At 45.7% G+C, this 16,502-nt stretch overlaps 1 protein-coding gene across 2 annotated transcripts in view; it reads left to right on the top strand.

The window, feature by feature from the left end:
- P4HA3 (prolyl 4-hydroxylase subunit alpha 3) overlaps positions 1–6,189 on the top strand; it is a 37,962-nt gene extending 31,773 nt beyond the window's left edge. Inside the window, exons 11-13 of one of the 2 annotated variants that reach the window (XM_050756545.1) lie at positions 3,124–3,192; positions 4,612–4,701; positions 5,528–6,189. In XM_050756545.1, coding sequence (XP_050612502.1) covers positions 3,124–3,192; positions 4,612–4,701; positions 5,528–5,848 — 480 coding nt within the window. In that variant the 3' untranslated portion in view covers positions 5,849–6,189. Of the gene's footprint in view, positions 1–3,123; positions 3,193–4,604; positions 4,702–5,527 lie in introns of both variants that reach the window. The other variant, XM_050756546.1, reaches the window with a different exon arrangement.
- The last annotated feature ends 10,313 nt before the right edge of the window (positions 6,190–16,502 follow it).

The raw sequence follows: 16,502 nt of genomic DNA, 5'->3' as shown, positions 1-16,502 counted from the left end.
ATGTGGGTTTACTTCCTTCTCTGTGGCAAGCCATAATTTCAATCACCTGTCACTGGAAGAGATTATTAGAATTAATCACTTATTAGAAGAGATATCTTACTGTTCACTGAAGGGGCTCTATATAACAACCAAGGATGAAGTCCTTGTTTCAGGCTCATTAGAATAACAGACATCCTGCACCCCAGCTTTTCCTCTTCTATTAGAACTGTTTCTGGTCTCCACAGGACAGCCAAGAAAGGGCAGTTGGAGGCCAGCATTCTGTGTAGTCTTTAATGCCAGCAATGTCAATGTGTTTCTCTATGTGGTTCAGTTCTGTACTTCCTATGGAACTGGAAGGCTTCCACTTACAATGGTGTCTGGCCTCATTCTGATCATTGGAGCTGCAGCTGGTTGCATCTCTGGTTTAGCACTCCAACTGTCATGGGAGGTCACAGACAGTGAAAGAATGAACTACTGCCAAATAAATAAGGCATCTAGGGCACAATATATCTCTGTTCTTTATCCCCTCAGTATCTCCTATGGCTGGTTCCCTGGTTACAGGGCCCCAGTTACTATAGCAAAGGTAGCATGGGTATAAAAGCCCAGTAATTTTAAATGGCAAATGCATGTGTGTGTGTTTGTGTTTGTACACGCACTCTCACACACTTTCACATGCATGTGCATGAATGTGCATTTGGGTTTTAAGTATTTGAGACACAGTGGAATGGAATGCACTTTGGGTTTGGAGTCAGTTGACCTAATCTTGATTCTGCCACTTACTATGTGACCTCAGCACAGATTACATCTATTATTTGAGCTCACTTTTCGCCCTGTGCTTCCTCATAGTGTTGTTGTGAGGATCTGATGAGATAATGTAAGAAGGGATGTCACTCTGGAAAGTTCCATACTATATGTTTCTGTCATTGTATCCTACAGAGCAATTAAAGGAAAGGGTCTCGTAAAGGGGAATCAGTATCGTGGGACCTGGGAAGTGCTAGATTACGCCTGTCTTTTATCTGCAGGTTGGGATTTCTTGAGACAATTTCAAGACAAACATTTCTCAAGACAAATGTTAAGGTCTGTGGGAAACCTAAGACTGATATTGTAGGGAGGAAATAATCTTTAAGAAGTACAGAGGATTGAGTTGAGATCCAGTTGGTGATTTTCTGCTCAGATTGGACATAAGATCAGTCCCAAGCTGGGTGCAGTGTGTGCACCTGTAGTCCCAGCTACTTGGCAGGCTGAGGCAAGAAAATCGCTTGAGCCCAGCAGTTTGAGTCCAGCCTGGGTAACAGAGTGAGACCCTGTCTCTATTAAAAAAAAAAAAAATTCAGCCCCAATACAAAACAGTAGAAGGTATACAGAGGGAAGATTTCTCTCCCTTCCCCACTGTTCTCATGGCCCATGCTGTGCTCATGAGCTTCATTGCATGCAAAATCTGATTTTCTTTTTAGTGTGTTGGCTATGTCATTCCTTTCCACCATATTGTAAAACCACAGGTAAAAGAATGCAAGAAAGTCCAGGTTGCCCCTTACTGGCAAGGGCTGGAATAGAATAATCTAATTTGTTAGTTACTTAAACACAAGGAACCAATTGTTGTTCTTGTCGGCTTTCCCAGTGTGCTACAGGGGGAGCCAAGGAATGCTGATAGTCACCACTGCCATTTCCAGGTTCCAAATCACCACGTCAGTTCACTTGCATCTACCAAGGGCCAGCGTCCTACCTCCTATACCTTTTGCTCTGTAACACAAGTAAATGTGCTGGGATCTGACTGCCATAAGATTAAAGAGCATGAACCTTCCGGTAGATAGTGCTAGGCAGCGTGAGGTAAAACTGGCACTTTTGTGTGATGCAACTGCTGCAAAAATAATTTAGCAAAATGTGTAAGAAGTATAAAACTTATGCATATCCTTTTGACCCCATAATACTAGTGCTAAGACTCTTTCCTATGAAAACAATCCAAAATGCAAAGTGATTTGTTTTCATTAAGTTGTTCAGTGCAGTGTTGTTTATAATAGTAAATGTTTGGATATGACCTAAATTTCCAAAGGTGTAGCATGATGGTTATGAGCAGGGGCTTTGTAGTCACACGGCACTGGCTCAGCTCAAATCCTGGCTCTGTCTCGGAAGAGTCATGTGACCTTTTATAAGGTACCTAAGCTCTCTGAGACTTGGTTTCTTCATCTGTAAAATGAGAAGAGTTAAAAATAATAACAATTGTAACTCCTAGGATTGTTTTGAGGAATAAATGAGATAATATATTTGTAAGGACATAGTGTCACGTCTAGCATATAGTCAGTGCCCAATAAGTGTCAACTATCACTAAGTCAACTGTAACTTTTTTCTGGATGGTACAATGATAAGTATTGTTATTTAAAAATATTTTCCTGTTTTAAAAAAGTTTATAATTATTATATATTTCTGTGACAACCAGAAGAAAAGCTTCACATTAAGAAAACATATCCATAATCCTAGAACAGACCAGTAATGAAACTCCTTAGCTTGGGTTTCCTGGAGAGGAGCAGAGTGATCTGGAGAATACGCCAAAGGTGTAATGAGTAGTTCCTATGATGCCCAGCTTCCAAGAAGAATCATAGTCTAAACTGGTTTTCAAGCCACAAGTCATGATCCGTTATAGGTTGTGAGATTAGTTTAGTGGTTCTGATGAGCATTTCAGAGAACTACGCTAGAATAAAATAAAATAAAATAGAGAAGATCAGAAGTTATCTCAGTAAGAATGTTTTATGACAATTATATTTCAGGCTGTGTGTGTGTGTGTGTTTGTGTGTGTGTTTGTATGTGTGTGTGTGTGTCTTAGGTCATTATTTAAAATGTATTTTTTCCTAAGGGTCTCAGTCAAAAAAGTTTGAATCTACTTATTGTAGCCCTCAATAAGGATGTTAACTGGAAGGGAAAAGAAAGAAGGAATACCAAAACATTGTCCTCTTGTGGCCCTGTAGGCAACACCAATGCCATTGAGTAGGCTCCCGAAATTCCTCCTAAGTTGGATCACTGTCTTTCAAGTATTTCTCTCAGAGTTGAATAGAAGACCGTGGGAAGGAATCTCTGCAGAAATGACGTCATATGACAGGGTAGGGAAGTCGGTGGCTGTTTTAACTCTGGCTTCTTCCTCTGGTCTTGTAGCTGAGCTCGGTGGAAGCTGGAGGAGCCACAGCCTTCATCTATGCCAACCTCAGCGTGCCTGTGGTTAAGGTGAGTGGGGCCCTGGTCCCAGAAGATGGAGTTGAGGGAGTGCAGCGCTCACGCCGTAACCTTCACGCTCTCTGTGCTTGCAAGCCCATTCCTGGGAGGAGGGCCAAAAAGAGATCTTCCCCAATTCTCAGAATCACAGATCATCCAATAGTCTTCTTTACTATCACAAACATACTTGTCACTTGTGCCTCTATTTGTTATTTTATTTACACTTACCTTGCGAGTAGATGATTACACGTCTGTCTTCCCTGTCACAGTACAGCTCCTCAAGATAAGAGCTCTGTTTTATTTACTTTGGATCCTCTACAGCAGCTAGTTCCTTCCATTATTAGTTCAGTCCACATTAAGAGCTAGAGACACAGTGGGTGCAGAGGGAAATTCATAGCCCTTTGATCCAGGAGTTTACAGAGATGTCAGCAGGCATTCTGATGGTGCAATAGGAATTTGGAAAGGGTAGGCGCCGAGGAGAACTGAGTATAGGAGGTTTGCTTCATGAATGAGCATTTCCTCCAAATTTCAGATCAGTCCAACTCCCTGGCAGCCCTTACCTAATTTAGGAATGAAATGTAGATAACTAAATGGGATCATTCCTGTAAAGCAGGTAGTACAGTGCCTGACGCATTCTAAGCATTTGATAAATCAATGCCAGGTATCTCTGAATGCTCAGGAACTTGGTGCCTCTTGTAGGCTTGGGAACATAGAGACTGCCAACGCATCCTGGAAAGCTCTTCATGACCTGGGGTTTTGTCTACTTTGAGGGCCAAGGTTAAAGTAATTTGACTACAGGAAGTAGATAGGGCAAAGAAGCAGTGTGTGGGGGAAAAACATACAGGATTTAGCGTCAGAACACCTGGGCTTGTGTCCTCACTTTGCTCCTTCTTTTGCTGCATTATTTAAAGCCCTGGGCCTCCAGTTCTTTGCTAGGAAAATGGGGACTATGATACTGCCTGCTCCCTGAAGGTGTTAGTCATAAGTGCCTACGGGAGGAAAAGCTTCTGAGTTGGTGATGTGCTTGGCTGTGTAAGGAATATTTTGTTCCACCTTGTGGTTTTGTTGGGTGTTTCTCCTCAGTGACCCAATGACAAACATGCTCACCTTTCTCCCAGAACTCACCACGCTGTCTTGTTCAGGTCTGTTTTATGTCTGTTTCTTGTGAGCTCCTGGAGAGCAGAACTGGACGTGATTTGTCTCTGCAGCCCCAGGACCTGGGGCACAGTGGACTCTGTCAGTGACCCATGCGTGAATGAGTAAATGGCAACTTATGCCATTTTGTGCCATTTTATGCATGCATTGCCCCCAGACTGCATGGAAAGGCTTCTTCAATGACATGCCTGCATTTGTCCTTAGTATGTGCTTCCCGAGGACTGAGGTTCTGGGCTGACCCTCCCTGGGGCTGGGCCCTCTTGTTTCAGAATGCAGCACTGTTTTGGTGGAACCTGCATAGGAGTGGTGAAGGGGACAGTGACACACTTCATGCGGGCTGTCCTGTCCTGGTGGGAGATAAGTGGGGTAAGTCCTGCCTTTCTAGCATGAGAAGGGGGTACGGGGTGCAGAGTAGAGTGAAACAGGGGATGGGTGGGACCTAGCACAGCCATCCCATTCTAAACGCTTCATTACAGTGCCACATTATATTGAGAAGATCGGATTATGAATGAGGTGCCCCCAACAGATTGGGAGCCCATAACAGGCAGGGGTTCCTGTTACAGAGTAACTGTCAGTAAAGGTTTATTCACCTGACCAGATAGGCTTTGATTCCTGAGGACCTCCAGAGAGGAATATGTTGTCCCATCCACACTCTACCCCAAGGAAAGATGTGTCAAGCCATTGCCTCTCGCATTTAGTGTTCCCCATGAGGAGGTGGGAAAACAAAGAAGAGATCAGTAAGCGGATGGACGTGTTTATGTCACATATACGTCCAGGAGCACTTAGCTCTGAATACAGAAAAAGAAGTGGAAGGGGGCTCATGAGCTGAGGTGGAGGCTGCCAGGAGATGCCATCCGTTTTTCTCTCAGTACTCTGGAATGGCTTCACGGGGAACATGGGCTTCTAAAATGAAGGGTGAGTGACCTTAGTTCCCAAACATTTGAAAATGAGTTTACAGGAGACAGGACCTGTCACATTTTTCCAGAGGACGATGTCCTCTTTGCTATTTATCTGCTGGAACAAACAGCTTGTAGTCCATAGTGAGGCCAGGGCTAGGATGGGCAAGTGAGTTGCCTAGGATGCAGAATTTAAGGGGGTACTCACATGCCCCTGTGAGTGCGCACCAGTCTGCAGCACTGCTGCTGTTTGCTCTGCTGAGTCTGCCGTCTCCTTCTTCCCCGTTCTCTCCCAGTGGCCAACAAGTGGATACATGAGTATGGACAGGAATTCCGCAGACCCTGCAGCTCCAGCCCTGAAGACTGAACTGTTGTCAGAGAGAAGCTGGTGGAGTCCTGTGGCTTTCCAGAGAAGCCAGGAGCCAAAAGCTGGGGTAGGAGAGGAGAAAGCAGAGCAGCCTCCTGGAGGAAGGCCTTGTCAGCTTTGCCTGTGCCTTGCAAATCAGAGGCAAGGGAGAGGTCGTTACCAGGGGACACAGAATGTACGTTTGATCTGCTCCAGCCATGGGAGTCAGAGTAGGATGCATAGTACAAAGGAGGGGGGAGTGGAGGCCTGAAAGGCAAGTTTCTGGAGCTCAGATACTCTCTGTTGGGAACAGGACATCTCGACAGTCTCAGGTTCGATCAGTGGGTCTTTTGGCACTTTGAACCTTAACCACAGGGACCAAGAAGTGGTAATGAGGACACCTGCAGGAGGGGCTAGCCTGACTCCCAGAACTTTAAGCCCTTCTCCCTACCGTCTTCTGTTGCAGCCCAAGTAGGGAGTGTCCCCCTCCCAGAAGCATATCCCAGACAAGTGGTACATTATATAAGGACTTTTTTTAAGTTGAAAGCAACTTTCTTTTCTTTTTATATGATGGCTTTTTAATACAGTCATTAAAAATGTTTACAAATCATTTTCCCAACTGAGAATATTCTTACATTATAATGCTGAGTGGAAAAAAAGGCACAGTACAGTTGGCCCTCCACATCCATGTGTTCCCCATCTATGGATTGCACCTCAGATTGAAAATATTTGAAAAAAAAAACCCATGGATGATAACAGACTTTATTCTGTACATGCTCAGTACAGAAAAAATAGATTGTATTGTATTCCCTAAACAACACAGTATAACATCTTCTTACACAGCTTTTAAATTGTGTTAGGTATTATAAGTAATCTAGAGGTGACAAAGTATATGGGAGGATGTGTGCAGGTTGCAGGTTATATGCAAATACTACACCATTTTATACAAGAGACTTGAACATCTGTAGATTTTGGTGTCCTCTTGAAGTCCTGGAACCAACTCCCCATGGATGCTGAGGAATGACTGTACAGCATTTTATTTATGCTGTAATCTCAGTGCAGCTCACCTCCCACCACTGTCCCACTGTACATTCCAGATACTGGAATTCTTTCTTGTCCCCATCACCACCATGTCCATCACCACCACCTTCACTCCCACTTCTCAGCCCTTGACATTTGCCATCCCCTCAGTCTTTCCACCGCTGAGCTCTTTTCGTCATTCCACTCAATGCAGTGGCTCAATATTACCTCACAGAGCTTCCATGACCATGCCACCACCCAGCCACTTTCTTTCATATGAACTGACTTTGTTTTCTTCATTACACTTCTCTGGATTGAAATGACTTTGTTCATTTGTTTAACTTTGGTCAGTTGCCTTCCTTGCAGTGAAAGTGCTTTGTGGCTGTGCTGTACTTTGTAAATGCCTCTATTCCAGCCCTCAGGTCACCGAATTTCAATGTTTATGTATTTGCCAGGCTGCCCCCTCTAGGCTCTGTGCTCCTCATTCCTCTCGGTAGCCCCAGAAGAAGGTCTGGTTCAGCGTAAGGAGGCGTTCAGCAGTTCTGAAAGGCATCCTCTGAGTTGTGCTCTGGAGGACATAGACTTTTTGTAAGTGGAGTGTGATGAGAAGTGTTTCCCAGCAAAAGGCCTAGCAGGGGCTAAGGCTGCATGGATGGGTGATTGTGATATTTGGGCACTTGTGCCAAGAGAACATTTCAGGCCACTTGGCTCAGGATCCTTCACAGGGCTGTGGGCATGTATTGCTCACAAGGAAGCCACACAGTGTAAGGACTGGGTGGTTGGATGCTCGCCGTCTCTGCCCCTTCCCCGCAAGCCCGTAGGACCTCAGCTTCCCAGAGCTCTGTGGCCCCGAGGGAAAGGCTCTGATGTTCTAACACCCAGTTTCCTCAGAGTCTGAAGTGCATCTTGTCACATTCCCAGGATTTCTGCAGAGCACACCAGGATTCTGGAAATCCTCTTACTAAGTTACTATCACTACTCACAAGCTGCCTCCTCCAGTTCCAAGAGGAACAGGCCTGAGACGAGACAGAAAGCGACCGTCTGCAGGGGAGGCTGCTCCCTTTTCATCACAGAACCTGGACTTCTCAGAATTACAGGATGGGTCTGAGCTAATCAGAGTATTGGCACTGTTCTAAGAGCTTCATGCGTTAAATATTTAATGCTCATTCCAACCCTATGAGGTCAATACAGTTATCCCCATTGTACAGATAAGGAGGCAGATTTATAGAGTTAAGTCACTTGTTGAGAGTACCACAGACTGGCCCCAAATCTTGCGCTTTTAATAATGTCTGAGATGGGGCAGTTATCAAACATCTTGACCAGGTGACTGAGACTCAGAAAAGTCTGGCTGCAAATTAATAACTGCTTAATGAGTAATCCTCAGGGGCAGGCCCTGGGCTCAGCGGGTGCTGTGGGGATACAGAGGATGCAGCCCTGGAAGCTGGGCCGGTAGGGAGATAAGACAAAATGCATCCTGAGTTCAGTGTCGTCGAAGCACAATGTGACAATGTTGCATGCATGCAGAGATGAATGACCACTGAATGCTGCCATCAAGAGGGAGGGGAGCCTTGTGATTTGGGGTAGTTGAGAAAGCCTCATTTGTTTATTCGAGTCACACTGACAAGGTGCCTACTCAGTGTCAGGCCCTTGCTGGCACTAGGGAGGGAAAGGAGAATTACATGCTGACCCTGCCCCTAGAAATGGAGCAGACCCTCAAATCATCACGAGACATGTGGCCACGAGTGGAGACATGAACAGGCTGCATTAAGAGGCTCCCCTCACCCCTGGAAGTTTCATGGGAAGGAGGGACTTGAGCAAGTCTTGAAGATGAGCAGAGTCCCTAGAGGCTGAGGAGAGACCAGGCTGGGTGTATACTAGGGGGCATGCTGTAGGGACAGTGACACTTTACTTTTGGCCAGCATGTTCATTGTCAAAACACTTTACCACTCCACTTGAACTTCACCTCCCCAGGGAGGAGAGCATAGCAGGTACTGTGGAAAGTGAGGTGGGAATGGTTAGTGGCTTCCTGGGGCTTCCTGGTAGAGCTGGGGCTGGTCTGTCTCCCTTACCAGTGTTCTTTCCACCAGACGCCTTTCAAAACCACGTTGCTCCTAGAGTGGAAAGGCCTAATTCTTATATTTGCACTAATTGTTATATTTGCCTAATTCTATATTTGCACTAGTCTCCATGCCCTCTGAATCTGACCAGTCCTGATAAAGTGGCATGGCCTTGGGTCCCACTTAGTAGATAGATAGACAGCTAATTCTAAGCAGGGTCAACTGTGGCTTGGGGCACTGATATTTTTATAATTTTATTTCTTTCTTTCTCAGACTCCAAGTTCAAGTGATCCTCCCGCCTCAGCCTCCAAAGTGCTAGAATTACAGGCATGAGCCACTGCACCCAGCCTGTTTCTTTCTTTCTTGCACTGTTCTGTGAGCTGTTTTCCAATAGCCTTGTCCAACCTGGGTTTCTGGCACTGCACTATATATCACTTGCAAGCCTGATTCCAGATAATATTCTTTACGTTAAAGTCTATTATCATTATCATTAGTAACCATATCATTTATGATAGGCCAGGCACTGTGCTGAGAACTTAGGTGTATTTGTCTCCTTTAAGCCTCAAAATGAGATGAGTACTATTATGCCCATTTTATAGATGAGGGAAACTGAGGCAGAGAAAGTATAACTTGCCTGAAGTCATCCAAGTATAAAATAGCAGAGGCAGGATTCAAATCCATGTCAGTCTGTCACCAAAGACCTTAACTAGCCCTCCGTTGTCTGTATTCCATGTTATTTTGCTGTCACTTCTGTGCTTCCATTGACAATAATCTTTTGGAGCCAATAATTTTACAGCAGGGGGACCTCCAACATTTTCCCAGGTATTGAAAAGGTCTATCCCTTGTGCCACTGATGCCTAATAGTTAAGAACTCTTGTCAGATGTAGATATCTGTTGAATATAGGAATGAATCAGTTCTGCAAATGTATGGTGAACACTTGTTGAGTGACCTGCCCATGCTAGCTGCTTCATGAGAATCCAAGAAAAGAAGACAGCCTGCTCACTGCCCTTAAGGCAGAGCTGGTCCATGCCCAGATGTAAGCGAGAATTGGATAGAATCAAGTGGGAAGCTGTGTGCTGCTCATCCTAAGGATTGTGGGAGCTTGGAGCGAGAGCAGGACCCTGTGGCCAGAATATGCTGAGGGTGTCCACGTTAGAGCCCCAGAAACACATGGAAAGAGGAAGAATGTGTGCCTGTGCAATGCAAGGTGCAGCGGCCATCCTGCTTGTCCCTCTTTCAGATACAACAGGGGAGTAGAGATAGCTGTCTGGGAGGAGAAAGCAAGAGGGTGTTGATTCCGGGGACTCTTGTCCAGTAACGCCAACGGCAGCACAAACTGCCTTCTCATAGAACCACTGAAAGAGTCTCTTGTTGGGGGCCTTGGCTGCTCAAGCTGGGAGAAGCAAAGGAGCCTGTGTGTAGGGGCTGGGGTTGGGAGAGAGGGACATTGACCTGCAGATTGCTGTGTACTCAGTAGAACTATGAAATCGGCTAAGGGCTAGGGGGAGGAAACAAACATTTGTGCCTACTCTTTGCCGTGGATCACTCTCCTGTATCATAGTCACAACAATTATCATCCCTTTTGGCAAAGGAGGAAAGTGGGGTTTAAAGAAAAGACATCACTGAGTTCACACAGCCAGGGGCAGAACCAGGATCTGGAGCTTGTCGGGGAAGTCTCCCACTTCTCCTAGCTGCTTCTAACCTCTTTCTGGACTTTTTCTCTCTTCCCCGCTGTGGACCCCCACAATTTTCTCCCCCTTCGGAATCAGAGCCTGCCTCTTTCCCTTCTTCCTCTCTGCCACATCCCTCTTTATATTCACTTCATTGGTCACAGGACCCCTCCCATGAAGGGCTTGATCTGCCCATTCTCCCTAAGGTTTGAGTGACAGAGTTTCCCTGTCCTTGACAGGGGCATATTTGCATTAGAAATGGGTAGCCTGGTGAAATCAAAGATTAGCTCAAAGGAATAAGGTGCTAGGAGTGAATTCTAGGCACCAGGATGCCTGCATGGTGACAGTGTTTTTGGTTCAGGGTTCAAGGGCATCGCTCAGATGGAGCCCCATAGATAATGACATCCCTACCACCTTTAAAGTCCACCACATTTTCAGATGGAGCATAACTCTAAAATAATGACCACCATGTCTCCTGTTCACCTGCTTATCACCTTATGGGGCTGGAGGGCAGTAGTTAGTTCCCCTGCCCTAGAAAAGTAAAGCAACTTGCCCATAATTCCACTGTGTGTCAGTGTCAGCTCAAGACTAGAAGCAAGGTTTCCTGGCTCAGAGACACACGCTTTTTCCAATGCGCCACAGGTGCTTCTTGGAACAGGTGCACAGTGGACAAATAAGCACAGACTACATGTGTGGCCTGTCATTTATTCATTCAGCTAAGCATTCCTGATGTTGCCTCTGGGCCAGGACCTTTGCTGGGGCTGAGGATGCTGGGATGACTGATTGAGTCTCTGACCTTGAAGAGCTCCCAGAAAAGAGAACCCACAATGACTATACTAGTGAAATACTAGTGAAAATACTGACGTATGTGAAAATATGGTGAAAATAGTTACAATCCCAGTGAAATACTAGTGAAAGAGGAACGTATAAAATGTTATTGATAACGGCAGGAAGCAGACAAATGCCTAGGCAGATAGGATGGGGTCCCCAGTGAAATCCTACCTTCAAGACAAAGACAGTTTAAAGTCCAGCTACAAGTCCCAGCTAAATCCGTGAACCAGATTGAGAACCTGTTTTCCCATTCAGTGCGCTTTCCTCCGATTGCTCCCCACCTTTCACCTATTTTACGTATACCTACCCTTTCCTAATTTTTTTTTTATACTGTGAGTGGTGTCTTTGCTTTAACCTTTTTTGCATCCTGACAAACCAGTCAGCACACACTCCCCATTCTGAGTCCATAAAAAGCCCCAGACCCAGGCACAGAGAGATAGAGAAACCATCTGACTGCAGGGGTTGGGGACCACCCCTCCTGTCCCCTCTCCACTGAGAGCTTTTCTATCACTCAATAAAATTCTTCTCTGCCCATCCTCACTCTTCAAATTGTCAGCATATCCTCGTTCTTCTTGGACATGGGGAAAGAGCTCAAGAACCCCTGAATGTGGGTACAAGCTATAGCACAGGTGGGTCAGTGGGCATGGTACCTCCAGAGGCAGGTCTGTGGCCATGTGAGGCCTGGGCAGGAGGCATTGCTGGCCATGGAGGTCCCCGGTTGGCAAGTAGCAGAGAAGAATCCTGTGTCATTATCAAAGTTGTGAGAGACATGATTATGTCTTTCATGTGATGGGGTCATGTGACTTTTGATTTGGATATTGAAGGATAAGGAGGTCCATATGTGCGTATGGAGGTGGGAAGGCTTATCACCCTAACTCACAGGTCCTTAGATTAACATTTGTCCAACTGTTATTTAGGTTGATGCAAAAGTAACTGCGATTTTTGCCATTACTTTTAATGGTAAAGAAACACAATTACTTTTGCACCAACCTAATAAAACCATTTATGCTCTTTTGATAAACCTAAAACTTTCTTTAGTCTTACAAATTCAGATATATCACTCTAGGAGAAGAGATTTTGTCTAACTTTATGATCTGTAATCTGTTTTGGGAAAACAGATTGCTTTTCCATTTACCAAATAAAAAATTACATTAAATCTTCTTTTAAAAATTGTACATGTAATTTTCTTGTAAAAATACACAATTTTCTTGTAAAAATGGTGAGAAACTCTCACAATTCTCTCCAGATTCTGGGGTCCTAGAATCTCTATTTTTTACTCTCTGGCAACAAAAAAGGGAACAGGAATTATCAGCAGGCTCAACCTGAAGGAATGGTTTTATCCTGCTGCCACTGTGTGAGCTGCTAAGCCTTGTGAACCCTCCAGGGCCTGGGGCTAGAGAGACCCTCCCTCCCTGTCCAGCTCCCTGGGTCCCTCTGTCTCTTATGCTTTTGGGATGGGACAGGTAGGGCAAGCCCCAAGTCCCTGGGCCAGCCAGCATCAGCCCACATTTCTGACCCTAAAGCCCTCCTTCTCCCTCCATATTTGCGGTCTTGAAATGCAAATAAGGAACCACTTCACACTTCCTAGGATGGCTACAATTAAAAAACAGAAAATAAGTGTCACTACGGATGTGGAGAAACTGGAACTCTCATGCGTTGCTAGTGGGAATGTGAAATGGTGCAGCCACTGTGGAAAACGGACTGGTGATTTCTCAGAAAGATAAACACAGAACTGTCATCTAACCGAGTCATTCCACTCCCAGGTATGTATCTGAAAGAATGGAATGATAGCTGTACACCCATGGTCATAGCAGCTTTATTCACAATCGTCAGAAGGTGGAAGCAGACCCAGGTGTCCATCAAGAGAATGGCTAAACAAAATATGGAATATGCATGTACTAAAATATTCAGCCATAAAGTGGAACAGAATTTTGATACACATTACAACATGGATGGACTTGAAAGCATTATGCTAAATGAAATAAGCCAGACACAAAATAAATATTGTAGGATTCCACCTGTGAGCTACCTAAAATAGGCAAATTCAGAGACCAAAAGCAGAATAGAGGCTGGGTATGCAGGCGGGAGTCACTGCTTAATGGGTACAGAGTTCTTGCTGGGGATGATGAAAAAGTTGGGGTATAGATAGTGGTGTGGTCCACAGCCTTGTGAATGTCATTGATGCCACTGGACTGTTCATTTCCACATGGCTAAAATGAGAAATACTGTGTTAGCTCTGGTTTACTATTTAAAAAAAAATCCTGGTTAAAAGTTTTTTCTCTTTTTGAGATGGATTCTTGCTCTTGTCACCCAGGCTGGAATGCAGTGACGTGATCTTGGCTCACTGCAACCTCCGCCTCCTGGGTTTAAGCGATTCTCCTGCCTCAGCCTCCTGAGTAGCTGGGATTATAAGTGCCTGCCACCATACCTGGCTAATTTTTGTTTTTTTAGTAAAGACAGGGTTTCACCATGTTGGCCAGGCCTTGTGATCTGCCCACCTTGGCCTCCCAAAGTGCTGGGATTACAGGCGTGAGCCACTGCTCCTGGCCAAAAATTTTTTGAGAAGGACGTCCCCAGGCCAGAGGAGGGTGCATCGTGGGCCGCTCTCAGGCCCCAGGGGCACACTGGCTTCCACTAATTCTGCCTGAGCAGCCCCACCCAGCAGGAGTAGTAGAATGGCTGTGCCTTGGTCTCCCCGCCCTTTGGGGATTCCCTTATCTTCTTAGTGCCATGGCATCTACTGTTTTTCACCTTATCTACTGTAGGCAGCAGCTTTTACTATACTTGGATACTTAGTCTCATTTACCCTCATAACACCTAGTGAATTAAGGATTGTCACCCCATTTTGGAATGCAGAACCTGAAATTCTGAAGGAAGTGATGTGCCAGAGGTCACCCAGCTAGTAGGAGGCTGAACTGAGCTTGGAGCATTTCTCTCACCATCAGGCCCTAGTCCTCCACGCCCCTGCCCCACCCCTCCTCTCCTTTTGCTATGGTGTGAGACTAAAAAGGCACTGACTGGTCTGGAAGTCAGGTGGCCTGAGTTCTAGTCCAGATTGTGCTACCGTGTGACCCTGGACAAATCACTTTCCTTGTCAGAGCCTCGAATTCCTCATCTGTAGGAGGCACTGCTGATTTGTCTGCCCTCCCCACTCCAGAGGAGTTTGGAGGTCTCAAAGGTTATAAATGTGCTTTATAATGATACAGACGGTATCATGTCAGTTATTCTAAGCTTGTTTGATTAGTCATGCTTAAGTCATTATGGAATGGCATCATTGTCACTAATCAGGAAGAAACTTTCTCCCTCGACACTGTTCACTCCTCAGCCACCTACTGCCTGCACCTGGAAGAGGCCAGCCTCTCCGCTAGTCTTGGGTTCCAAGGTTTTGCCTGGCTGTGGGCTGGAGTTTTCTAGCAAACTGCTGGGAGAGGAAGCCAGCTCGAGGAATGAGGGAGCCTCTTGAGTTGACATAACTTTCTGAGCCCTGGCCCCAGACTGAGAATGTGTTGATTCTGGCTGCTGGTGGGGTGGCCAGCTGGAGCAGCAGCGTTGGCTCCAAGATTGCAAACAAAACAGTGACCGCAGGGAGAAGTGTGACTGCCTTTAGCTTTCTCTGCTGCTAGTGTAAGCTCTCCTCTTGCTTTTCCCTTGGTAAAACCTTGACCTTTCACTTCCAACCCCCACTTTGCATGACAGGCCCCTGCATCCAACTTAAGGGTTCTTGGCCCCTCACTTTTGAAATCTAACTAGTTTCTTTCTTGTTCATTCCACCTCCAAAATATTGAGACTATCCTGTTCTCTCAGCCCGGTGGCCACTGTCCTAGTTAAGTATACCTCTGTCTTTTCCTTGCCCGATTAAAACTGCCTCTTTACTGACCTCTTGGCCTCGTGTCTGGCACCCACCAATCCATCTACGCAGGCTACCAGGGTGACTTTCCTTTATAAAAAAGACCTGACCTTGTCACATCCCTGTTTAATAACTTCTGGAAACTCCTTATTCTTGACACTTAAGGCCTTTATGCCCTGCCTCCTACCTCCTCTCCTGTCTCGGCCCATACTCCAGCCACAGTCTTCTTCCTAGGCTGACTTTCAAGTCTCCAGTGCTTGTCTGTGCTGTTCCTTCTACCTGGAATGTCTTGCCCTTCCTCCTCCACCTCCACTTTGTGATACTTCAAGGCTCAACTCAAATGCTGCCTCTTGGCTGGGTTTGGTGGCTCACACCTGTAATCCCAGCGCTTTGGGAGGCCGAGGTGGGCAGATCACTTGAGGTCAGGAGTTTGAGACTAGCCTGACCAACATGGCAAAACTCCATCTCTACTAAAAATACAAAAATTAGCTGGGTGTGGTGGCAGGCACCTGAAACCCCAACTATTTGGGAGGCTGAGGCAGGAGAATTGCTTGAACCTGGGAGGCAGAGGTTGCAGTGAGCCAAGATCATACCACTGTATTCCAGCCTAGGCGATGGAGGAGACTCTGTCTAAAAAAACATGCTACCTCTTGTGAAACCATTCCTGGCCTGTTTCCAAATAGGTTTAGTTACTGCCCACCCCCAGCCTTCTTACAACATGGTCACTATTTCTATCACTGTCTTTCTAGACAATGAGTTCATTTTAAGAATCTCATTATTTACCTCTGTCTACAAAGTCCATTGGATGCCTGGCACATATTGGGTGTTTGGGTTTGCTTAATAAGCAAATGCTCCTAACAGTATGTTAAGAGCGTGGGGCTACAAAGTCATGCCCCATTCCCCTCATGCCTTTGTCTTGAGTCCTCCCAGTCTCAAGATTCTGTCTCTCCCCCATCAGATCTATGTCTGCCTCCAAAATGTGCCTATCCTCCTTTTTTGGGAAGGAGTTTCCCTTGGACATTCACTAGTGTCTGTGTGACAGAGGGACTTTGGTTTGTCCCAAACATGCTCCTTCTTTGTGGCAATCCTTCATTCAAGGATCCTGGGGTATCCTTCTTTATTCCCTTCCTGAGTTCATACATGCTGATCTCTAGGCTCTGCAAGGACACTGTTATGGCCAACACATAGTAGGTGCTCATTAAAGCCATGTTAAGTGAATACATGAATGGTCCCTTCTCTACTGGGGTGTGATGGAATGCTCAGTAGACTTGGAATCAGAAGACAAAGATGCTGCTACTCGGGCCGTGGCTGTGGGCAAGCCATTTCATCTTTGAGCTTTTGCTTTCTTGCCTTTAAATTGGGGATAATGCCTGTACTTCACAAGGATGCAAAGGATGAATGGAGATGAAAGGGCCTAAAACACAACCAACCACAAAGCTCACGAGCGTTTCATTCATTCTCAGCCTCCTCCATCAAGTGTAGAGGGTTCATCTCCACGG

This window comes from Macaca thibetana, chromosome 14 (genome assembly GCF_024542745.1).
Source record: "Macaca thibetana thibetana isolate TM-01 chromosome 14, ASM2454274v1, whole genome shotgun sequence".
Taxonomy (NCBI): domain Eukaryota; kingdom Metazoa; phylum Chordata; class Mammalia; order Primates; family Cercopithecidae; genus Macaca; species Macaca thibetana.
Note: the sequence above shows the minus strand (reverse complement) of the source record. Positions and strands in the feature narration are given on the sequence as shown.